Here is a 22,544-nt window from a genome sequence, read left to right on the forward strand (position 1 = left end):
TAACGCTCAATTTATCACCTGAGGGAGAATTCGTGGAGTTAAATAAATTTCCAAAAAGTGTAAAATTAACTCTTTAAACTGTTTAGGTGTTTCAGTTAAATGTTTTATAAATTTGTATTTTTCTAATATGTGTTTATTTTTTACAAAATTAAGCTATACATTTAAAACTATTTTGAGACATTTTTTGTGAGATTCTAAATTGTTTTTTTTTTTTTAATACCCATTTTAAATTAAACCAAACAGTGATATTTTCAATTTTTAACTCTACTTCTATTATACCTAATACTGTTTGAGTTAAAACTTGTGTAAAAATATGGCCACGATTCGGTTGGACACTTGAAATTTACGAGTGGCTCTGCCCAGTCCATTGACTTCTCGCCAACTGGCTCTAGCATGTTGTTCCACAAAGCGTTTGCAGCTGAAAAAATTTAACATGCATTTATTCAAATTAATTTAAAAAAAAATATTTTGTTTTTACCTCTCGCATATCCATATTGGCTCAAGTGGAAACAATCAGGCGACAAAAGGGTTGTGTCTGTCATTGGGTTGCCGTAAGTATTCATGTAGGAAGGGAAAAAGAGGTTTGCGGTGAACGGCTGCGAAACAACAGCAAAAGTTTCTAGGTTGTTGTACCTGGCCTCCTCTACCTATAAAATTAAATTTAAATTCTCTGAGTGATTTCAAATAATCTACTACTAATACTAACCACTTGGAAGGTGATGTTTTGCAGAGCATACACAATGTCGGAGTAAAGTATTTTTTTCCTGTCAAATCGCGGTCCAAAGAGACAAGGGCAGAATATTCTGTGCGGTGCATAACAGGACAGCGGCAAATTCATTTTGTGCAGCAACTTGTCGATGCCTAATTTAAAAAAAAAAAAAAAAAAAAACATTAATTATCGCTTCTAAAAGAGAAATATTATTGTATTACGTCCTAAAGGCACCAAATTAATGAGAGTTCTGGGCAGGTTGTCTCTGAGGTAATCTAGCGAGTCAATCAAATTTTTCTTGAACTGAGCGATAATAGCCAGGGGCTCATCAGTGTAGCACATATTCAGGCAAATGTCATTGTTGCCAATTAAAATAGTCACAAGCTACAAAAATCCATATTTTTAATTAAATTTAACTATGAAAGCAACCCTTGCCAAAATTTAGATATTTGCCTTCCAATCTTTTTCAAAGTTGACTTTTGGGTGCGACTTGATTCTCTTGACTAGCGCCTTGGACATGAATCCGAGTTCATTGGAAGTTGCGCCTCCCTCGGCCACATTAAAGCCGGCCGCGTACGCGTGAGCTGGCCCATCGCCAGTTGAGTATCCAACTAACGCTGGGTTGAACTGGCGCAGAATGTTGGGCAGCGTCAAGACATTTCTCCAAGTGCCGTCACCACCTGCGGAAAATTGATTATTTGGTGTCAACGTCCTAAGAGAAAAATAATTCAAACATCTATGACAAAACTAATTTATTTATTATTTCGCAAGGATATCTTGTTTGATGGATTCTTATTGCAAAATTGAAAAAAAATTAAATACTGTGAAAAAATTAATTACAAGAAAATAAACACATATAATACAATTTAAAAAGTGAGTCATCCTAATTTTTAATGCTTATATTGGAGACATTGGAGTGGACGAACTACCGTCTGTTGTACAAAAAGGAAATAATTGGGAAGAGGGTAGCGTTGCAAATATTAGTAGAATATCATGCTTTTTAAATTCAGAAATGTTTGTTGGTTTATCACCAGGAAATCACTCTGTTCAAATACTTTGATAAATTTAAAAAAAAAAAAAAATACACGAGTATCAAATAACAAGAGAGGAAAACAAATATAATCATTTAAAATAGCCTTCATTGTGTGTCATTTGTCATTTAATAAACTAAAAAGTAGTGAATAAGAGCACAGCTTCACAAGCAGTAGTTTGTAAAAATGCCCCTCTAAAAACTAAAACCGGCGCCGACATTTATGTGTAGTGCAAATATACCCTTTACGAGTTACGTTGGTAAAGACCTTGACATGCTCATAGGCTTCAAGAAATTATAAAAAAATTTTATTTAAATATTTACGCCATCAAGATTTAAAGGAAGAAATGCAAGTATTTTGATCTATACTTCTTGTAATGTTGTTAATTTAAATCCAAGGCCTTCAAAATATAGTAAGGGAGTAACTGTTGCCTTGCTTGGTCCAATTTTACTCTGCAATTTTCATTTTCAAACAGCCAATTATAATAAAATTCCATTGTGCAAAGAGCGTCAGTGTATATAAGTGACAGTGCTAGACTCTGATTATGTTGGCGCACCTATTTAAAAACTAATAGCGAAGGAGGGCCGTAACAATAATTCAAGGTGTCGTTAGTGACAATGCCATTTTTTTGGCAAGTGTAAATGTTTGCAGGCGCTCTTTGGTATTGTAAATAGAATTAACACTTCAAATAACTTTTTGACTGAACCATCTAAATCAGCAGTGCGTTGAACCGAAAGTGTCATAAATAATTTGCAAATCATCCGCCCTTGATCGGGAGCCCAATTAGTAAAATTCATCCGGGACCAATTTAAACAAATTATAAAAAAACCTTGAAGGCTTGCGACGCGTTTAAAAACAAGTTAATTTGCGTTTTAGCAGTCTATGAAAATACAGGAGATCTCACAATAACGAGATTATTTTTTTACCTATGCTCCAGACGAGTCCTCTATTTTCAATGGGCACTTGCCACTGGATCGTGGCCGAAGCTCCAAATCCTGCCGTCAAACTGTCGCCCATGGCCGCTATCACGTCGATGTCACCGGGCATTAATTGGTGGACACTTATGGGCTTTGACGCAGATCGGTATTTTGCAGTTTCATTGCAAGGAAACGGCCCATTGCTGTAGAGAGGCTGCATTTTCTAATATAAAAAATAAATAAAATTAATAGTTTAATTAATTCAATAATAACTTTTGCACGCTATATGTGGATTGGGGAAACATTTTTCTGTAATGTGCAGAGTGCACAAGCTAGATAAAGCCTCAAGAAATTGTGTTCTTAAGTTTTTTCTTAAAATTTTGAAACTATAAAAAATAACAAACTATATTTTGTAAAAGGCATTTCCAATTCTTCAATTAATATTTCTCATTTTAGCAAAGGCGCCAAAAACCTATATTCTAGAATGAAAAATAGTTGCTTAAGTGGGATCAACAACTTATTAATAGTGAATAACAAGTACATGTAATTATAAAAAGAATGAATCTTAATATCTAATCGTATCTAATAATAAAAACAAGAAAATTGCGTTTACCATGACTTTTTTGGCCGCCAGTCTTCTTGCCTGAACCCTTTCATTGGTCCCGAGAAATCTATATAAAAAGTCCTTGATGCCCATCTCCACTCGCATGGTGAAAGAATTTGGAAAAGTTATCGTAGCTCCATTTTCCAACACTCGCGAAAAACAAACGAGAAGGGCGAGCAAAAGCGCACCGGGCAGTCGCATGTTGATCTCGAGACTGACTAAGTAAATGCCCCCGCGGCTTCTTCGTGGAGATGCCGGCTTAGGATAGTCCCGCGTGTGTGTTTTCAATGTCAAGTTCAGGCATGTAGGAAGAATTAAAACACGTTTGGGTATCAGGTATGTTAATAAACGCTGCAAGGGGAAGGAGTGGGTTCAGCTTAAATGCGTAAAATTCAAGGGTGGCATCATCGATAAAAGCGCAGCCAAGAAAAAAACAAACTAACAACGAGCGTTACGACGCAGTGGATTTTAAGATACAGTCCGGACTAGCGTGAGTGCATTTTAATTTTGGGTTGGGAATTCCACATAAAAACAGGTCTTTCAGCATAGTTATTAGAAGTCAGGCGTCTGAACCTGACTGTTCCAACTGCCAATAAAAATGACTTTGTGTTTAAGTGCCACACGGCCGCTCCCTGCGATTGTTTCCCGCCTTGTGCGAATAATCTGCACCATAAATTTTGATCTTTTCATTTCCTCCTCTTTGTATTTAATTTTTCATCCTGGTACATAAGTCTCAATGACGCTTCCGCGTAGCTTCGACATTTTTTTTCTTGTTTGGCATAAAACGACAAAAGTTTTTTTATAATTTTAGTTTGTCTTGCAGATAAATGATTTATTATTTAATATCAGTTACACTCTTTAACTAAATAATACACCCCATATTTTTAATTTCTTTTTCTTTTTTAAATTGGAATGAAAATATTTATTTTAATAAAAAATTGTTTATATTATAATGATAAAATTTGATATTTTTAAGTGAAAATCATCATTTTCGTTTGATATAAAAAATAAACGGATTTAACAGTTTAATATTAAAATATAGCAACAAATATTTTATTGTAAATAACATTTTAACATAAATATTATTGAACCAAAAATGAGAAGATAGCATCAGAAAAATAAAATATTTTTAAGCTATAGAATCATAGATGCAAAAGCGCAAAGCTCACAGTAAGGCCCATAAGCATATACCTTTGTATATTATAACTTTGTACTTGCGTTTCCGTTTTTTCTCTCTATACTTTTTATATTTAAGTTGGCTTTGGGCCTTATAGCGCAATATGTTGTTATATAACTAATATTTTACGCGTTAATATATCTTATGATTCTTATGTTATCAAGATGCATCAAGTTACATTGAAATAATTAATTGCAACTTACATCAGTTGCATCATTATATAGCATCAAGAATAAAAATGTCAATTACTATTATACACAATAAAAAACCGGCTCAGCTGTGCTCCCCCTGTTTGTAATTCAGTTTCATGCCCATATTCAACTAACATTTGATACAGAAATTATATCCAAAGTCCCAAGGCGTATTTTTCTCTATGATGGTTTCCTGGAATAAGAAATACATAATACGCCTATGCAAGGTGCGCAATGATCTAGATTTTTTCATAATTTTAATTGCCATTATGATATATACGCAATAAAAAATTACTTTATGACATCAAGGCATCTCCCATCTTGTAACTTATAACGCATATAAAAACAACAAAAATAAATCAGAAGTATAATTAGTTGTTGATTGTTGCAGCTGCTGAGTATAGACAGAATTTATAGGATTTTTTAATTGCACGGTGAGATATTATTATGCAAGAAATTATTATTTTTTATTTCAAATTATCTCTGAACCATGAAATTTGCAAATTTTAGTGTGCATTTTAATTGCACTTAATCTAAATTTGCGAATATTTAGTTTCCCTTTGAAAAAAAAACTAGCATAAAATTACCAATGCAAACCCCAAGCTCTACCTCTACACGCACACAAAAATACATTAACACACACCTTCAAACTTACAATAAAATCAGCACTTATAAAAAAACGCAGGCTAGTTGTATAGTTGCACAAGTTATGATAGCTTTATCATGTTATAATTCTAAATATATCCGTATTATACTGTGCTTGAAACGAGACACTCGTAATTCGATCATTATATAATGTAGTAGTAGTATAATAAATTCACGATATAATTTAATTATTAATAATAAAATAATCACGGACAACTTTTTAACTTCGTATAATAATTAATTAAAAATTACTCATCAGTATCTTCTGTAACTTGCCAGTGAATTATTTTGTACGCTAGCAAAGTCAAAGTGTGCAGCGAGCTCCTGAATCCACGCGGGTGACGCGGTCTTTGATGCAAAATTTATTACGTTGGTACTTCCTACTGCTAAATGCTTGGCTAAAAAATGTAAACAAGGCTGCCGCATTCAAGAGTGAAGAGAAGACAGCACACGTGTTTTTCATTCTATTCTATCATAATCAACCAGACTTTCGTTTTAACAATTGATGAATGTCGTAATTACTTGCCAAGCAATAATTTACCAGGAAAGTGGTCTGCATGCCTGCGATACTTGAGAACAACAGTGAAAGCAAAACCAATCGGTATGAATCAAAAGGATCACAAAATTTCCACAATTTTCTGATTGGAATTCCAGCATGGCTCAATTAGCTCAATGATTTTTACATGTGTTATTATAATTGAAGGTTGAGCACCAAAATGAAAAGGAAAAAGGAATTGTCGCCCCAGAAAATGGAAGTTGACGAAAAGAATGGGAAGGTGAAAAGAAAACGGAAAATCGAGGAAGTTTCAGCGATGGACGAGGAAAACAAAGGCGACAGGTAAAATTATTTTCTCTCCCCTTCTATTTTTATGATTTTTGAGTAATAAGTGTGTATTATTATTGTTGTTTAATTATCTATATATTATTGCTATATATGACACATATATTTATATTCTAATTCTAAATGTTATTGAAAAACAAATTCTTTGAAACATTTTGATAAAAGGGAATTGTTGGCACCACCACTAGCAAATAATTTGCGAAAATTTCCGAGATCATCTGCCATCACTGTAGATAACAAATAACAAGGTATTTTTTTTTTAGATCCAGTGAAAGTGAGTTATCAGATGGATCTAATGGAGATGAGTTTGAAGAATCAGTTAGAGCACCAGAGCCTTTCAATAAAACTAGAGTTGTCAAGTTCGATGCTAACTTTTTTCGAAGGAAAATCTTTTCAAGGGAAGGAGGCACAGGTATGTTTGAAAAATCCTTGATATAATTTTTTATCTAACTTATAATTTTCCAACATTAATTGTTTTTCACAGAACTGAAACTCTTTGCCAAACTGTTGAATGAAAAAGAAGAAAATGATGGTGATGATTATATCAAGGAGTATATTGATGCAGGTGGCAGCGCTCGAGAAATTCTTGAAGCACTTTCACAATTCAGACATGCAGAACCAGGAAGCGCAATGGCGGCATTGAAAATCCTGACTATTTTGTTTCTGAAGTAATTTATTACCTCTAGTCAAGAATTGCAAAATACTTAACGATTGTATCATAGGACATTACGAGAATATCCGGAAAAGCAAGTTGAAGCCGAAGAAGTAGCACTTCAACTGATTCAAACTGCTGCCCCATTTTTGAACTCTCTGCTCATTAGCAAACATAGACCTCCAAACGTTGTGACTGGACTTAAACTTCTGACAGGTATTGTAAAATACTATATTATTTTTAAGAACCGAGTTCTCATGCTTAATTGTGCAGCCATGGTGAGTTTGTCACCAAAAGTTGGAAAGGAAGTTCTGCGAGTGATATCTTTGGGCAAAGACGAGATCTGGTTTTTGACTAGCCACGGCAACAAACCCAACGAGAGAGGCAATGTCCATATTCGCAAAAACTATCTCTTTTTCCTGATGGCATTTTTGATCGACAAGGATTCAAACATTATCCAACTTCTCATGGCTAAAGAAAGTAAGTCGATAATTCACCATCAAGGCTGTAGTTACTAGTTTAATAAAAAAATCTTTCTAGATGTTGTTGGATCTGCCCTTCTTGGTTTAATGCACGACGCTGCTCCGATTGTTAACCTCATCTTAACAACTCTGCGATCCAATGTTATTGAAAACTTAAACGTTGTTAAAAGGCTGAAGCAATCTGCATTCAACACAAGAGTTTTGGAAGCATTGGTCACGCTGTACGAGTGGCAAGGCCAAAGCAAGCTTAACAGATATAGAAAGAAGAAGAAAATAGAGACAGTAAAATAACGCCACAGAACTAAAGTCCAGATTTTCAAATACTGTTTCCAGGCTTCTGAAGAAGAACTTCATTTGGTTCAAGAAAGTATTCATGCTTTTCTGAAAACTCTGCTTACGTCCTACAAGTATGGAGTCGTTTTCCAGACCACTACGACAGAAGTCGCAAAGAACCATAATCAGCAGGCATTTTCTGTTTTGAGAGTAATTACCTTCATTTTCCTTTAATGTTTAATGTGAAATAATTTTTGTCAAGAAATTGCAAAGACCTTGGGACTGTCCGCTCAGAGGCGATCTCCTGATCAGTGTGCTCAAGGCTTGCCCAACATTGTTGAAGCCCACTTTGGCCATTTACACTGAGGCTCTAACCCCTCGACCAACTTTGACATGGGTGAAGTCTCTCGAATTTTTCATCAAAGTAAGTTTGCATATATATTGCGACCATTTTCTTAAATATGTGTACCTTAGGTCCTGGAATCTGTTGACATGGGATCATTTACGATTCATGAACCTGATAGACCAAACCCTAAAATGCTGACCAACATGATTTGCTGCATAGCTTTACCAGTCTCTCTTCTGAGCGCCGTTCTAACACCTGGTCTCTCGAATTCCCACGCTGCAGTCAAAGAGGCTACTTGCCGACTGCTGTCCTGCGTCTTTTCTCGTCTCAGCCTCCATCTAAGAAGGTGCCAAGAACTTTTCCATCTTCATGAAAACTTTTGTGACTCTGTGAGGAGCCAAATACAACACCAACTATCAAACATTCTTCCTCATGTATCACTAATTTGGGAAGCATGGAATTTAGTCGTTGATGATGCTGAGGAGCTAGAAGATAAAAGTCTGACGACCAAATCGACCAAGAAACTTAACATTCCTACTTTGGATGCATCGATTGTGAGACGAATTATTATTATTGTTTATTCTTCACAAATCAAAGTCAAATGAGAAAAAATTACAATGAGATAAACATAACTAAATTAAAAATTTAATATAATTCCTATTATTTAGCTTCCTGGAGTGACTTTACCAGCTGGGCCCCAGTCTTTGAGAGTGCCAACAAAATCTGACCAATTAGCTACTTACTTGTCAGCTCTCTTGGGCTACCAAGATTGGCTACCTCACTGGTTAGAAATGAGCTGGGGTGGTAAAAGTTCCACTAAAATCCTTTCATCGATCAAAAGCGCCGTTGACCTTCTAGAAGGCAAAGACAATAATGACCTTAAGATGAAAGCGGTCAGCCTTCTGACCAACTTGGACCAAATGACAATTTCTCCAAATCAGGTAACTGTTTCGGTTCATGGTACTTATTTTTTTACTTTCAATTTTTGATTTCAGACAATTTTCTCCTGGGCCATAGAAATTCTTGTTAATGGAAGCTACAAAAATCCAGAAGCATGCAGCACTCTATTAAAAATTCTTCAGCAAATTGGAGTGCTCTTAGAGAATGATGATGAACTGGAAGTATGGATTTTGAGCACAAGCGGAAGAGAGGATTGCAAAACAGTTCTTTCAAGTGCGATTGTCCTTTTGTCTAAAAATTTGGTTGATTTCACTGAAAAGCAATATGAGTTGATTAGTCGTGGCGAAGTCAGCTCTACAAAATCACACATTGACCAGCTCGATGATATGCTTGAAGGTAAAATGTGTTAGCAATAAAAAGAAATGAAATTTATTTTGTTTACAATAGAGTTGCAGCAGGAAGACAACAAAATAAGCGGCACCGCGTACACGGGCCCATATCAAGACGTTGCTTTTAGTCCACTGCTGGTGGTTCTGCTGCAGCTGGCCAAGGAAAAGTCGTTTGCACAAAAGCTGCCAGCTTTGCAACACATGGTCCAGGGAGCAACTATCCAACTTCTACTCCAACAACCATCTCCACACTACTTGATCAATGTAATCAAGTCAAATATCAAGCAGTATCCTGCAGAATTTTCAGCACTGATTCAGGTAAATTTTTGAAGGAAAATTTTAAAATCACTACAGCGTTTGAATGAAATTAGGATTGCTCTTCCTTTCCAATGGACTTCTTGAGTTCCACAGAGAGAAAATTCTTCTCTTACCTGAATGGAGAAAACTCGAAGCTTCCAAAGTCATTGGAGCTACCAGAAAGTCAACTGAAACAACTGTGCAGACTAGTTGTGTACAATGCTGCGCGGAAAGTGGACTCCGGGAAATTTGATGAATCAGCGCTGAAAACGCATTGGAAGGCATTGGAGAAGATTCTGGTAAATAACGATATACAGTTTTTTTTTCATTCAATTTAATGGTTTTATTTTAGAACAAAATGACTTCAAGTAGCCAGGTTAGGTGCTTGGAACTTGTCATTTGCCATCCTGTTATGCTCGACAATTTTTCACTTCACGAGAAATCTCCGTCCAGTTTAATAGCAAGCTATTTCCTGCTGAAAGTGATTCCGCTTCTTGGAGAACACCCAGCTTTGACCCCTCTGCGACTGAAGGCATTGCATGAACTAAAAAAGAGCCTTGCTAAAGATGGTGCAAAATTGAAGTAATCCTTTTTTAAGATAAACAAATTGCCTCATTAATTTCTAATATTAGTAAACTTGAATGGTGCCACCCAAAAAAATTGGGAGATTTGCTCCTACAACTGAGCCTTGATGTTGAAGATGTTCAATCAATTCTGAAAAAGCTGTTGCATTTACCCTCTACCGTTTGGACATCTCAAGGAGAGAACGTGTCTCAACTTTTAGGTATGCGCTTAAATTAAAAAGAGATAGTCATGACTTGTCTTGAACCTTTTAACTGAATTGAATTAATGTGTAACTCTAGCCTGCTTGCTGTCGAGCATTCTCCAGCGAATCTTGGCTCTCCGGAATGTAGCCGCTGAAAACACCCAAAATTTGAGCTTGTCTGAGAAAGAGATGACCAAGATCCTGGAAATAACCTCAAATCTGCTTCAGAAAGAAGATTTGGAGTTTGAGCGTCTTGAAAACTCCTTGCACATGTACCTTAGCACATATCCTCATCATGTTAGGAACATTGCAACAGGTACTGTGGCTAAATCTATGCTTAAAATTGTATACCAACTTTTAATTATTATTACAGATTTTCCTCTTGTATTACTAAAGAAAGAAAGTGAAATATGTTTAAAGCTTGCTCAGATATGTGTGACTTGGTCAGACTGTACTGACTTACAAAAGTTGGAAAACTGGGCCAAGCATGTGGAGATAGGAAAAAGCCTTCCAATATACAGGAGTCTATTGAGGCGCAGTGGAAAAGATTTGTCACATTACGAGGCAGCCATTTGGCCTGAAATTCAAGTAAGTTGTATTAGAATGTGTGTAATATTGCTAATAATTATTAATTTAGGAGACATTGTTTGAGACTTTGATCAGTGCAATCCATTCAGATGATGATAAAAAAGCTTTATTAGGTAAAAACAAGGACGCTGTTTTAAAATTAATAGAAGAATGCTATGGTATGTGTTTTCTCTTATCATTGTAGATTTTTAATATCGGCATGTATTTAAATTTTCTTTAGACAAAACTGCTGCATCTAAAAAAATACTCAAGTTGCTGCAAACCAGTTTTGCATCCGATACAAACACCGTTCAATACATGTGCAGCATCATTTCAAAAGGACACCAGAAAAGCCTTCCAGCTCTTGTTTTGTGGCTTTTGAAAAGCATCGTAAAGCTACAGGTTACCCCTGATGGTAAGTTGAAATATATGAATGGTCGCAATATTGTTTTTTAATATGGAAATAATTTTAGATCCATTGATGTCCACCCTTTGTGAAGAGCTATTGCGGGTGTTAAGAGAGAATAGTGACTCCAGCAACTTGTTCTCTGCAACAAGCAACGACGATATGTTTGAATTTTACAAGGCAACCCTTAACTTTGATGTAGGAATCAACAATAGACTCCTTAAGTTACTTGCTGTAGTGATTTCAAAAAATCAAGATCAAGCACACTCTGAAAAAGTCTTTAGCCTGATTTTGTCTCACAATCAAATTTTGAAGTGCTTACTTGGTCATGAAGAGGCTTTAAAAGGTAAATTAAAGCAGTTTGCTGAAAGTTATGTCGCTAATTTGTTATTTTACACAGTTCGAATTCTTGAAGTGATAGATGCAGTGACTACTGCAAACCATCAATTGATGGAACCTAAACTTGTGCCGGTTTTGCTTGGAGCATACAACGCCTCACTTAATCTCAGTGATCAAATTATTTTGAAGGTTAGGATTCCAGCCATTTTTCAAAATTAGTTTTTAATGGAGGCATAAATAATTTGCAGCTTCTACAGAAGTACGAAAAGAAAGGAGTTAGTTTCAAAGAGTTTCAACCTCTGTTGTGGGGAGACGCTGCTACCACTCGATACTCTCTCAGATCTCAGCTAGGCCAGTCTTTAAAAAATCTACCAAGCCCTAGCCAGGTTCTGAAGAATCTAGATCCATCCAGAGTTTCCGCAACTCTGAATAAGTATAATTCTATAGACATTGTTTAGAGAGCACTCATTTCTTTATCTTCCAACTTCAGCTTTCCACTTGATCGAGGTTTTGAGGAGGTGCTATCAGTAGGAGACGGGAGAGTTTATGACCCAGCGTTCCTGCTACCCTTGTTTGCCTACATTCTGCTTCCAGAAGTTCCACTACAGCCATGGCTTTTTACCAGGAATGCATTGCCCATCACGCTGATGGCTCTTTCGTCAAATGTTAGTGAAATGCGGAGACTGGCCATGCTGACGATATCAAGATTGTATTTCCATTATGAAGCTGGAAAGTATATAATCTGGAGAAAAATATTGAAAAAATTTTAATTTCCCTCCTTTCAAGGATATCTTTTGAGAATAAACTGTGGTTGAATTTTATGGACACAGTGAGGCTAACTATCAGCAACTGTGCAGATTTACAGCTTGCGCCTGTTATTGCCTTGTTCTTGGCGCGTTCATCTCAAGTCATCTCAAACCCAGAACACGACTTGTACACAATCTTGAACAAGTTTTTGCTTGCTAAGTCTTCGATTGATACAAGCACACTTCCAGAGTTCTTGCGCCTCTTGCACAGTTCCGTACCAGGACATAAGTTCGTTTTTTTATATATAATTTCAAGAGATACTAAATGGTTTTTGTTTTTCAGGACTCAAAGGCAGTGGATGCTGAATTTGATGAAGGATGGAATGCGAACACAGAAAGACTTCGACTTATTCTTTTCATCCTTTGCTTTTAAAATCCTTTCTTGTCTCTACAATTCGCCTCTTTCAGATCCCAAGTCAAAGGTAATTTTTTTTTATTGTGTCTTTAACATTTCCATATCTTTTCTATTTTAGATTGATGTTCTGCAAGTCATTGCTGCTGTTGCCAAAATACCTGGTGCTTCCAAGAGACTCCTCTCAAGTTCTGGGCTCATGAGTTGGATTGCTGGGGCAATCGTGTCTCTCCCCCCAGCTGCAACGAGTGACATTGCTGAGAACCTCATTACACTGTTGCAGAATATTTGGGAAAATTCTGATGTGGTAAACATTTTTCTTTAATTGACGTCATTTTTCAATTTAAGATATTTTTCCTGTCATTGCATGTTTTTGATGTTTTGCCACATAAAGATTTTATTTCTTGAATTTGTTTTCAGCCTAATATTCAAGACACCGTTCTTTACTCTGTTTCCTTGCTAATCAAGAAAATCCCAGCTCAAAGCAAGCTACTTCTCCCCCTGATCAAGCTATTGACATCAATTTTCCGCGGGAATGCAGCTGCGAAGGAAAGCATTGCTGCAGAGGAATTGGTCCACATTCTTGATTTGTGTAAAAAAGCAGGCATTCGGAATTACTGTCTATGCAAGGATTTGTTACAATTAAAAGTTGCTGGAGATTGTGAATTTGAACAATCCGACTTGGAGAGGGAAATGCAGGATCTAATCTGCCAGTGGATTTTATAAATAAAATATGTTTTAATTAATTGACAACCATAAAAATGTGTTTATTTCCTTTTTCCAAACTTTTTCCCACCCTTAGAACTCTGGAAGGAGTTTTTTGTAGCGTAATATTTTTCTCTACCACCAACCACTTTCTTTGAAGGTTTTCGAGTGTCTTCCTTCTTCCATCTCCTTGGTGGCTCGCTTCTTTCGTCCGACTTGTTTTTCTTCCTCAGCTTATCATACGGGCTGTACTTCAGCTTTTTGGCTCTCGGAGGTTCGAATAATCCTAATCATTAAATCATTATCAACTCAAAATTACAAATAAGATCTTTACAACCTTCCTCAGGTGCATGGCCAACTTCTTTCTTGTAGTATTCAACATCATCGTCTACCACTTCTTCCACAGGCTCCTCGTTTTTGCCTTGTCCACCCATAGATCTTTTTTTGTGTTCCTCTTTCAACTCAACCTTCCTCTTCAAATTGGCTTCCTGCACTTTCTTCCGCTCATCCTTGATTTGCCTAAATAAAACCATTTTCTTTCCTGAGAAATTGACAAGCGCAAATTTGATCATACTTCTTTTGATTCCGCATTTTGCTGATCTGTGCCTTTTCTTCTTCGGTCTTGAATACGAACTCATGGAACATCACGTTTCCACCCATAAGATCATCTTCCACTTTTACAAGCTGTTAATGGAAAAATAATTTTAATTAAAATTAATAGATATTTTTAATTACTTGAAGAGTCATTCGAGGTCCTAATTCTGAGAGCCTAATAGCTGTTTTGGTCGAAGCCACTGCTCCCCTCGATGGAAGGTCTTGTGGTAAAATAACATGACTGTTAGGGTCGTCTTCAGCTTCACTTTCTGATGTGGCTCCTCCATCACTAAAATTTGTTATCCCGTTAGAAACAATAAACAATTTAATTTTACAAAAATTGTATTTTACCGATCAATATACTCAGAGATATCATTGAACTTGGAAAGATCAGGGACTTTACTTTGCACAAGTTTTTTTACACCCCGGTTGAGTCCGACAGGGACAGCCCTGATTGCATAATGCCTGAAGTCAATAAGTTTGGTCTCTGGATCATAGTTAAGCAAAACACACCGTCTCACATTACTCAATTTAACCTAGGAAATGAAAACAAAATAAAAAATTAAATTAGCACGCATTTATATTGCAATATTACATTTTCATAATAATCATACCTTTGTCAAATTAATTGCTGGGAACATATTTTGGAATGCAGAGGCAAGAAGTTTGAGGTGCATTCCCTCTCCGGAAAAGCTGTTCAACACAACAAGAGGAGCACTTGCAAACATTTTATCATTTGAGACTGGTTTCTTCAAGGACGACAAAACATCTCTTGCAAGAACGTAGTCATGAACCTTCAAGGTCAAAGTGGGTCCTCGTGAGAGACGAGCCACCTTCAGATAAATTGCCATTTCTGTCTGTGTGAAAATGTTGAGATGGGAGACATGCAGTGGGCCAGCAATGGATACGAAGTCTTTCAAACTGTTCCTTTTCCTCTCCTTGAAGTAGAGTTAAAAAATATGACATGCCTAAATCAAATCAATGGGATTTTCACTCTCACTTTTAAACTTATTGCTGTGAACGGCTCCATGACTTTCCTAAAATCCTTAGTGAGCTCCTGGACGTAACCACTTGTGTTTCCTCTGGTAATCACAAAAGAGTGCGGTGCCCGCGTCAGCTCCTCTGGCTCATTTGATTCTCCAGGAGCCTTGTTCTTGTTGCGCCGAACTGAACGTCCCTAGGATTTGTGCGATCGCGTGATTATAAATAAAGTGAATGTCACAATCAAAGTAAAACATCTAAAAATAACACTCACCTTCCTTTTCTTCGCCATTCTATTGTGGAGATCTTAGATCTTCTTAAAAATTGAGTCCAGAATTGCACGACCACGTGTGTAGTGCTTGTTTGTTTACTTTCCTCTCGAAGCTTGAAGTTGAAGTGGGGGAAGGGGGGAGTGACTTAACTCCAGGGACCGGCATTAGGTGGCGCTTTCTTGCTACAAATCACGGTATTTTTATAATTTATTTCAAACATAATCTGATATTTTTTACACATTTTGTAAATTTATGTATTTTCAATCAACTAAATTTATAATAGTTGCCAATGCCGCTAGGCTATAATTGAATTTATTTCTTATTCAGTAGATCAAGTTATAATTTTTTTTTTTTTAATATTTTGCACCCTAACGAATTAACCGAATTTACTTCTCTATATTAAATAAATCCTTTTTGAATGGAAATTATGATGTGCTGTAAATATATCAATAATGCATTATTTATTTTAAGAACCAGCCTCTGTTTATTAAATTTTACTCATTTAAATCAACAACAATTAAAGATATCCAATTTTAATTTGTTAGGGGGGAAAATCTAATGTAACTTCCATGCCATGCATGAACATAAAATCTTATTAAAATGAAAAAAATAGAGAACAATTCAGGAACAATGTGACAAGGAAATTTATTCTGCTTTGCTATGCACTTTTTCACGATTAGAATCCTTATGATGAGGGTCACTACTTGATTTTCTATAAATTTTTCTAAGCCCAATTCCAATTATATATGCCAATATGCTGACGACATGGCCCATAAAATAAATAGCTCCCCAGTTTCTAATAATTTTATCTGGATAGAGGTAAATGAATGGCAAGGACATGTATGAAAATGCAAAAACTCTTGGAATCCAGAAAATCCAGTTGATGATTTTTCGCTTCGCTCCCGTGTATGGCTGTCGATACAGTTTGTCATAAATATCTTCTACGGGAAGATAGAAGGGAACAGATCCTAAGCACAGGTAATATCCAATGTAAACACCATGCCAATATGACGAAATGAACATAGTGGCTGCAGTTCTAAAATTACAAAAAAAATGTCAATTTTCATTTCTAAATATTGTTTTATGAACTTGATGAACCTAAAACTTTTGTTGGTAACTCGTTTGTAGACATTAATTGCCAGCCAATATTGTACAGTTGTATTCCAACAGTGCATTCCTTCCCTTACGGTGGGTGAAAATTCTACACCCCAAGGCTCAACGTTGTAGACAGTGGCAAAATTGTACTCTTCCTTTTTAAGTTGTTGAGGATGTTCATCGCTAAAAATAAAATTAATTATAACTAAGACATTTATAAAAAAATCAAATTAATAAAAAACTAATTTACAGTTCCAAAAGTTTGGTGTAATCCTGAGGACCAGTGCCAGTTCTGGGTCTTGTACTAACAGGATAAGCGCCGAGGCCAGCCATTATGCAGGCACACTCTGACAAAATCATGCCAGTCATGATTCTCATGCGAAATGTAACAAATGATGGAAGCATGTACAAAATCCTGTACACCAGGGATCGTTCGTAAACAAATTCGTCGGACAGTCCATACTACCACAGCAACATAATATTAGACGAATTGTAATTTTTATATGCAAAAAAAATCTTACATCCCACGGATACATTTGAGATAGAACATAAAAGGTGAATGCTGCCATCGGAGCAATAATTACTCGCTTGAGCATATGTTGAGTGCAGTTGACGTTCTTCCAGTACGAGCCGTGCATCAGGTCATAGTAAGTCCTGTATCTATAAAATGGCCCTAAAATCAATCAACCTATGGCAGTGGCTGTAAAAAGTGTTGTAAGTAATCACCTGCCAGGACACCAATGTAGCAAAACGAGTAGTGAAAAACGTCGGCCAGGTCTGGCTGGACTCTGAGAAATTCGTGTTTGTCTTTAGAACTCTTCATGGCCTTCTGTGTGTCGTGAACCTCAAAAGCTAGTCCAACCAACTAAAAAAAAAATGATTTATTAAGATTCCATCAAGTTTTTTAAAACCAAACCTTTAATGTAAGCATCATTTGAATTAAGTTTGTGTGACCTGGAGGATATGAGATTCCAAAGTAAACTGTTGTACGGAAGAAAGCCAAGTAGATGAACGTAAACGCAAAACTGTATAAATGACACTTCCTGTAAAGGATATTGTGATTAGTTTATCAGAATATACATAAAATTATTATTAATCACAAGAAAAATATAAGTGAATTTAAAATTGTCCTACATTTTGTCACCGTAGACGATAAAAGCTGCATTGACCACAATGCAGATGATAGGGTGGACAATGTGAAGACCCGAAGGAATCAGCATTATCATGAATCCAACCGCAGAGGCAGCCCATTTTCTTTGCAGTGGGTCCTCAATTTGCCGTAAAATGTGTCCAAATCCAATGGCAAATAGAAGCAAAACTATATAAATTATATCGTCCGAGTTCATTTTTAAATAAAAAGTGTCCTGCTCTCTCTCCCTCTCTCGCTCGCTTTGCTTGGGTCGGTGAACTTGTGCTACCTCAAGTTTAGTTTTTTTTCATAAGAATTGTTTGTTTTTTTCATGAAGGAACTTAAGGAACAACAATTATTTGTAACACGAATTCATTCAGCGAAGAGAAAAACAACACTCCCAAAACAAAGTCCAGCTGCGGCTGCGATCCAGTTCAAAATCAGCTCCAATCAGCTCATTATCAAAGTTGCCAACTTAACTTAGTTAAGCGCGGCCGCGTACCAACGTTAATAATGCCGCCATTGATTTACTAGGATTTGTTAGGTCCATGAATGCCGCGCATAGCGCATATTGTATGCACTAGGCGTTTAAAAAAAGAATTATTTTTTATTATTATCGCCAAAAAGAACGTCACATTTTCACAAACAAGGAGGGCCAAGGAGTAACAAACAAAAACTAGGAAAATTTTTATAAAATAATCTTAATTAAATTTAAAGCAGAATTGAATCTATAGTGAATCAGAAATATTTATTTTCTCTTATACATATACCCTCTTACTTATCAAATAAAAAAAAAATAAGCAAATATTAAATAGCCCAGCAATTTTTCTATCCCCAGAACGGCATTTTCAGCGGTTTCGCAGTTTTCATCGGTTTGCATACTTATTTTACCATTTATACCTATATATTTTACGATACATGCATAGATAAAAAATTCAAACAATTACTTTAGATTTCCAATTTCCATTATCATTTTTTATTAAGTCTTATAGCTAGGTTTGCATTTTGCTATTTATAAGAAAAGGGTGCATGTAGATAAAAACATTTAAGTTCAATAATAACAATGAATCTTGATTTCAAACTCATAGTCAGCATTAGCTGCAACAAATTACAAAGAGATTAGTCTCTTCAAATTAATATAAATATGATATAATTATGACATTCAACAATAAATTATACATTAACATCTTAATAATCAACAATTTAACAAAAGGCAAAAATTGCAATTAAAATTTTAACAATTTTTTTTGGTAAAATGAGCAATAATATATATGCTATCCATGATCAACCGTGCTTCAGTATTAAATAATTTTTGTTTGTTATAGATTAAACAATTATTACTTTTAAATAAAAATTTCCTTAACTTGCATTGGATCAACCAAATAAACTTTAATAAATTAAATTTAACAATATAAAGATATTACACTTCCTTGAATACTGAATTTTACTGTATAGATTTGTTCTTTGGAAATGACAGGGTGTGAATGCATTAATTGCATATTACATGTGCTTTTAAAAAGGACATCAACAAGAAAATATTATCTTCAGGATAAATGTCTTTTGGCCTTTTTCAGTGCTTAATCTAGAGAGAGGGGACTCTCTTTGAAAGAAATAGATCAGTAGCAGTCATTTGATAAGTATAGTTTCTATTCATTATTTAGTGGATTTAGTGTAACCTTCATATTTCTTCTCAATGAAAGTCAGTCCACCTGCGTTAACTTTGCATAAGATGTATGAGAGGAACATGAAAAAATTTGACTCTAAGTATGTCTCCAAGTTATTTTGTCCTTTTTTATGAATCAGAATAATTTATTTTGACAATATTCTCTTTGGTTAAGTGGGAATTTAAGAATTCACATGAATTTGAAAATGCTATAAATGCAGAAAAATACTTAATCACTGCTGCTTCAGTTTTGCTTTGCAGCTAGTTGTGTTCCCTTTTGCCGTAATGCTATCAAGGCTGCAAGGAGAGACATCATGAAGGGGGTTACCCATGCCTTGAGCTGTTCAGAAGTGATAGGCCATTCAAATTCATTTGGTACGATTCTATCAACTGACGACTCAAAGAAACTAAACAACGGGAACCAAACCCGGGTTCTGCCAGAGTCTCGCTGCATCAGTGCCTGAAATTAAGTTTTTATTTAATTATATTTTATTAAAAAAAAAAATTGAGTTCAAAAGCGCATTTTTATAATTTTTATTTAAATTGGTTTTTTTATTATTATTAAATAATATTAAAATCATTGCTTTTTTTAATTCTCGAGTTAAATACTACGCTTAAAATGCCAAGATTACATAGCTAAAGAACCTAAATCAAAATGAAAATTATCTTTCTAAGTTATAAATTCAATCAACGATGTATCATAGCTGTATTATGATATGTTTATAAGCTTATAATCTAGATGATTGAATTTGGAATATTAGAGATAATAAACTGATAGTTTTATTATCTCTTTATTTGATTATTACTTACTGTGCAATATTGTAAGTTCAATTACCTGATTATTGGCCAGTGTGTGATAGTACAGGAACAAACGAGAAGTGATGTAGAAAGCGATAAAAACGTCTATTGAGTAATGCTCATGTGCCGAAAGTATGAAGAATATTCCAAACATGTTCAAGAGCCACGAAAAAGTGTGCAGAAAATACATACGCCGAGGTGTGTCTGAAATAAATTTTGCATTTTGAAATCACTCAATAACATAAATTTCTACTTATTTAGAAAAAAGAGGTGACTCACATTCTGTGATGAAGAAATTGAGCATTGTCAGGGCTACAGTGTGACCACTAAACATGTAGTCGCCACAGGTGCGAACGCCTTGAATGGACATTCCTGCTCCGCGCCAAATAACGTAGGCATGCTGAATCTTTGCCCACAGTTCTCCATACGGCTGACCCGTAAACAGACAAAGAGAAAGTTAGACAAATATAACGTAATTTTATAAAAACAATCTTAAAAAAGAGAAAATGGAGCAAAGGTCATGAAGACAAGGACTAACTCATAAGGCAATTTTGCGACATGTGCAACTGATCTAATTTTTAAAATTGAATCATTTTTGGTGCTAAATAGCATTTGATTCATTGTTATATATGCAACTATAATAATTAAATCATATTAAAATTAAATCATTAAGTCCTAATTTTGCAATAAAGCAACAAGTTCGTGCGATCAGTGAAAAAGCTGTGCTTTTCCAGCTACCCGTCACCTGAACAGCACAATACAAAACAAAATAAGTAGCTTGTCAAGTGGCAGCTGCACATTAGAAATTCTAGTAAACCCTATCTTTTGGCCTGCTCCTCCCATACCCGAGGGTTGCACTCGAGGTGTGTTCCTGGCACTGAGAGTGAGGTTATGAGCATGGTGATGCATCTCAACAAAAACACAGTTCCGCTTAGCGCAAAGAAGCGGCGCAGAAGGATAAATCTGGAAATGGAAAACAACCTGGTTAATGATATTATTATGATTTTTATCAGAAAAATAATAATAATAAATTGTAAAATAGCATTTTGTTAATTATAAATCATTGACATCTACAAGTAAAAAATAAGCTCTTATCAGCACTTGCACAACAAATGGTCTATCTTTTGTAAAATATCATCAGGGATATCAAGGAATAACAAATGCTTGAATAGTGGAATTTGGACTTGACATAAATTTGACCTTTAGAATGATTCGAACAGGGACCTAATTTTTTCCTCTCCAGATCTTGATAACAAAATTTTGGAGGCTATCAACTATCAAATTTGAAGTTTTTGATGCATAGAAATTCTGTCAGAGAATTTTATGATGAAAATACTCAAAATAATTGTAACCTGTGCTTGTGGGTGATCAGAACAGCTACCCAGATAAGAAGTAGCAACGAGCCAGTGACCTCGCACATGTGGAAAGCCCAGGAAATAGTTGGCACATTATCAAGGAAAATATCTGGAAGAGGTGGGTATTTTTTCATGTCAGGCACTCGGTCATGCACGATGACCATGACAAATGCTGTGATCCACGTAACCACAAATAAATAGGCCATGCTGAGCAGAGTTTTGCTAAACTCGGGTGGCAGGTGGGTGGCTCTGCCATCTTTTTTGCCAGGTAATTTGTTCGTAAGTCCAGCATCTAAGGAAAGCTTCCCTTCACTGTCAAAGTCGTTAGTTTCACACGATTCTTCAATCTTAGGTCTTGAGTATGCTGGTTGGACGGTTGGCGAAAAGGAAAGGCCCAAATCTTCGAGGGAGGGCAAATTGTGTTGTTGGAGTATTCTAATATCAGCAGACAACCTTTTAATATCACCAAGAACCTAAAAATTGAAATAAAGTATTTTAAAATTTATGTACCAAAAAATAAAAATTTAAGTCAACATTCAATTAGTCAATAAAAGGAATATGCATCTTAAACCAAGATTTAAGCATGCAATTGAATATTCTATTTTTTCTTGCTAAAAATGAAATTGAAAGGTATGTATGTACAATATATTTATGTATACATTAAATAAATGTGCACACATCCCAATGATATGTAGTTACCTTCATACTGACAGGTGGAGACTTGAGGTCATTTTCTGTCAGCGTCAACAAGGCCTTGCCATCGATTTTGTGCTCATCACAAAGCAGACTAATCACATAATCACTGTGGCCGCAATCATGCAGCCAATTTTTAACGTGGTCGCTCGACCACTTAAGCACAGCACTAGGAAGATCACACATTTTTCGCCAATTTGTATGCGACCCTCAAAATTCAGAAAACTCAAACTCGAGGCCTCATTAACTGCGTTCTAGTACAGCAAGAAGGGTTGAGCACCGGGTGGCTCCGTGGGCAGTCTTGTGCGTGTGACTCATCTGAAAGGAGAAAGAATTATAATTCTCCAGCGACATCAGTGCGCTGCCTCCGTTATAATAGTTCTGCGCGATTTTCTTGCGATTGTTTACCATTTCGCTGAACGGGGTAATACGTCATTCAGCTAGCTGCGACAAGCGAGTTGCACCCAACGGATCAAGGTCAACGATCTTCTGCGCAATCACCGAGTTTGCCGTGACCACATTCCGCGTTGCAACTTGAAAGGAGGTGTACTCGGTCTTGAGCGCTGATT

The 22,544-nt window shown here is 35.8% G+C and overlaps 5 protein-coding genes across 7 annotated transcripts; 1 reads left to right on the forward strand and 4 right to left on the reverse strand.

The window, feature by feature from the left end:
• Window positions 1-103: 103 nt before the first annotated feature.
• LOC132196882 (phospholipase B1, membrane-associated-like) lies at window positions 104-3,797 on the reverse strand. Its single transcript, XM_059619816.1, has 7 exons — window positions 3,271-3,797; window positions 2,667-2,880; window positions 1,163-1,389; window positions 931-1,093; window positions 707-861; window positions 479-647; window positions 104-418 (listed from the first exon to the last, which is right to left on the reverse strand). The coding sequence occupies exons 1-7, from the start codon at window positions 3,460-3,462 to the stop codon at window positions 252-254; spliced, it is 1,287 nt and encodes a 428-aa protein (XP_059475799.1). The 5' UTR covers window positions 3,463-3,797; the 3' UTR covers window positions 104-251.
• Window positions 3,798-5,581: 1,784 nt separating this feature from the next.
• On the forward strand, window positions 5,582-13,445 carry LOC132196880 (nucleolar pre-ribosomal-associated protein 1). Its single transcript, XM_059619813.1, has 28 exons — window positions 5,582-5,875; window positions 5,978-6,112; window positions 6,379-6,527; window positions 6,600-6,783; window positions 6,838-6,983; window positions 7,041-7,247; window positions 7,308-7,531; window positions 7,583-7,732; window positions 7,785-7,946; window positions 7,997-8,422; window positions 8,537-8,809; window positions 8,864-9,164; window positions 9,216-9,475; window positions 9,529-9,753; window positions 9,807-10,036; window positions 10,087-10,238; window positions 10,318-10,536; window positions 10,594-10,808; window positions 10,858-10,966; window positions 11,029-11,202; window positions 11,261-11,539; window positions 11,594-11,721; window positions 11,781-11,965; window positions 12,023-12,265; window positions 12,319-12,567; window positions 12,622-12,760; window positions 12,812-12,997; window positions 13,111-13,445. Exons 1-28 carry the CDS (start codon window positions 5,832-5,834, stop codon window positions 13,414-13,416), a joined length of 5,700 nt encoding a protein of 1,899 aa, XP_059475796.1. The 5' UTR covers window positions 5,582-5,831; the 3' UTR covers window positions 13,417-13,445.
• On the reverse strand, window positions 13,433-15,370 carry LOC132196881 (protein Peter pan). The gene is made up of 8 exons (XM_059619814.1): window positions 15,245-15,370; window positions 14,990-15,166; window positions 14,604-14,927; window positions 14,341-14,525; window positions 14,131-14,278; window positions 13,970-14,079; window positions 13,733-13,914; window positions 13,433-13,681 (listed from the first exon to the last, which is right to left on the reverse strand). The coding sequence occupies exons 1-8, from the start codon at window positions 15,260-15,262 to the stop codon at window positions 13,458-13,460; spliced, it is 1,368 nt and encodes a 455-aa protein (XP_059475797.1). The 5' UTR covers window positions 15,263-15,370; the 3' UTR covers window positions 13,433-13,457.
• A 338-nt stretch (window positions 15,371-15,708) lies between these two features.
• On the reverse strand, window positions 15,709-17,907 carry LOC132197929 (lysophospholipid acyltransferase 7). Its single transcript, XM_059621544.1, has 7 exons — window positions 17,472-17,907; window positions 17,254-17,380; window positions 17,064-17,202; window positions 16,859-17,010; window positions 16,588-16,799; window positions 16,341-16,520; window positions 15,709-16,278 (listed from the first exon to the last, which is right to left on the reverse strand). The coding sequence occupies exons 1-7, from the start codon at window positions 17,681-17,683 to the stop codon at window positions 15,888-15,890; spliced, it is 1,413 nt and encodes a 470-aa protein (XP_059477527.1). The 5' UTR covers window positions 17,684-17,907; the 3' UTR covers window positions 15,709-15,887.
• Window positions 17,908-18,413: 506 nt separating this feature from the next.
• Window positions 18,414-22,540, reverse strand: LOC132197930 (sphingomyelin synthase-related protein 1-like). Of its 3 annotated transcripts, none has more exons than XM_059621547.1 (7): window positions 22,384-22,540; window positions 21,982-22,293; window positions 21,280-21,755; window positions 20,773-20,890; window positions 20,207-20,357; window positions 19,965-20,131; window positions 18,414-19,589 (listed from the first exon to the last, which is right to left on the reverse strand). In XM_059621547.1, exons 2-7 carry the CDS (start codon window positions 22,159-22,161, stop codon window positions 19,374-19,376), a joined length of 1,308 nt encoding a protein of 435 aa, XP_059477530.1. In that variant the 5' UTR covers window positions 22,162-22,293; window positions 22,384-22,540; the 3' UTR covers window positions 18,414-19,373. The 3 variants fall into 3 exon arrangements, with proteins under 3 accessions (XP_059477530.1, XP_059477528.1, XP_059477529.1); XM_059621545.1 differs by having other exon boundaries at window positions 20,207-20,364; window positions 20,750-20,890; XM_059621546.1 differs by lacking the exon at window positions 22,384-22,540 and having other exon boundaries at window positions 20,207-20,364; window positions 20,750-20,890; window positions 21,982-22,377.
• Window positions 22,541-22,544: the final 4 nt, after the last annotated feature.

This window comes from Neocloeon triangulifer, unplaced genomic scaffold, assembly GCF_031216515.1.
Source record: "Neocloeon triangulifer isolate White Clay Creek 2 clone unplaced genomic scaffold, ASM3121651v1 ptg000012l, whole genome shotgun sequence".
NCBI lineage: Eukaryota > Metazoa > Arthropoda > Insecta > Ephemeroptera > Baetidae > Neocloeon > Neocloeon triangulifer.

Excerpts from the sequence above, each read along its gene's own strand:
- LOC132196882 (XM_059619816.1), bottom strand. The coding sequence starts at position 3,462 with ATGCGACTGCCCGGTGCGCTTTTGCTCGCCCTTCTCGTTTGTTTTTCG. Across the intron at positions 1,094-1,162 it reads ACTTTGAAAAAGATTGGAAG|CTTGTGACTATTTTAATTGG; the intron begins GCAAATATCTAA and ends GGATTTTTGTAG. Across the intron at positions 862-930 it reads TAATTTGGTGCCTTTAGGAC|GCATCGACAAGTTGCTGCAC; the intron begins GTAATACAATAA and ends TTTTTAAATTAG.
- LOC132196880 (XM_059619813.1), top strand. The coding sequence starts at position 5,832 with ATGCCTGCGATACTTGAGAACAACAGTGAAAGCAAAACCAATCG. Across the intron at positions 10,809-10,857 it reads CCATTTGGCCTGAAATTCAA|GAGACATTGTTTGAGACTTT; the intron begins GTAAGTTGTATT and ends TTATTAATTTAG. Across the intron at positions 12,761-12,811 it reads TTTCAGATCCCAAGTCAAAG|ATTGATGTTCTGCAAGTCAT; the intron begins GTAATTTTTTTT and ends TTTCTATTTTAG.
- LOC132196881 (XM_059619814.1), bottom strand. Across the intron at positions 14,928-14,989 it reads TCACAGCAATAAGTTTAAAA|GAGAGGAAAAGGAACAGTTT; the intron begins GTGAGAGTGAAA and ends CTCTACTTCAAG. Across the intron at positions 13,682-13,732 it reads TGGCCATGCACCTGAGGAAG|GATTATTCGAACCTCCGAGA; the intron begins GTTGTAAAGATC and ends TTTAATGATTAG.
- LOC132197929 (XM_059621544.1), bottom strand. The coding sequence starts at position 17,683 with ATGAACTCGGACGATATAATTTATATAGTTTTGCTTCTATTTGCCATT. Across the intron at positions 17,011-17,063 it reads CTACATTGGTGTCCTGGCAG|GGCCATTTTATAGATACAGG; the intron begins GTGATTACTTAC and ends GATTGATTTTAG. Across the intron at positions 16,800-16,858 it reads CTCAAATGTATCCGTGGGAT|TATGGACTGTCCGACGAATT; the intron begins GTAAGATTTTTT and ends TTGCTGTGGTAG.
- LOC132197930 (XM_059621545.1), bottom strand. The coding sequence starts at position 22,161 with ATGTGTGATCTTCCTAGTGCTGTGCTTAAGTGGTCGAGCGACCACGTT. Across the intron at positions 20,132-20,206 it reads CAATTTCTTCATCACAGAAT|ACACACCTCGGCGTATGTAT; the intron begins GTGAGTCACCTC and ends AATTTATTTCAG. Across the intron at positions 19,590-19,964 it reads ACACACTGGCCAATAATCAG|GCACTGATGCAGCGAGACTC; the intron begins GTAATTGAACTT and ends ACTTAATTTCAG.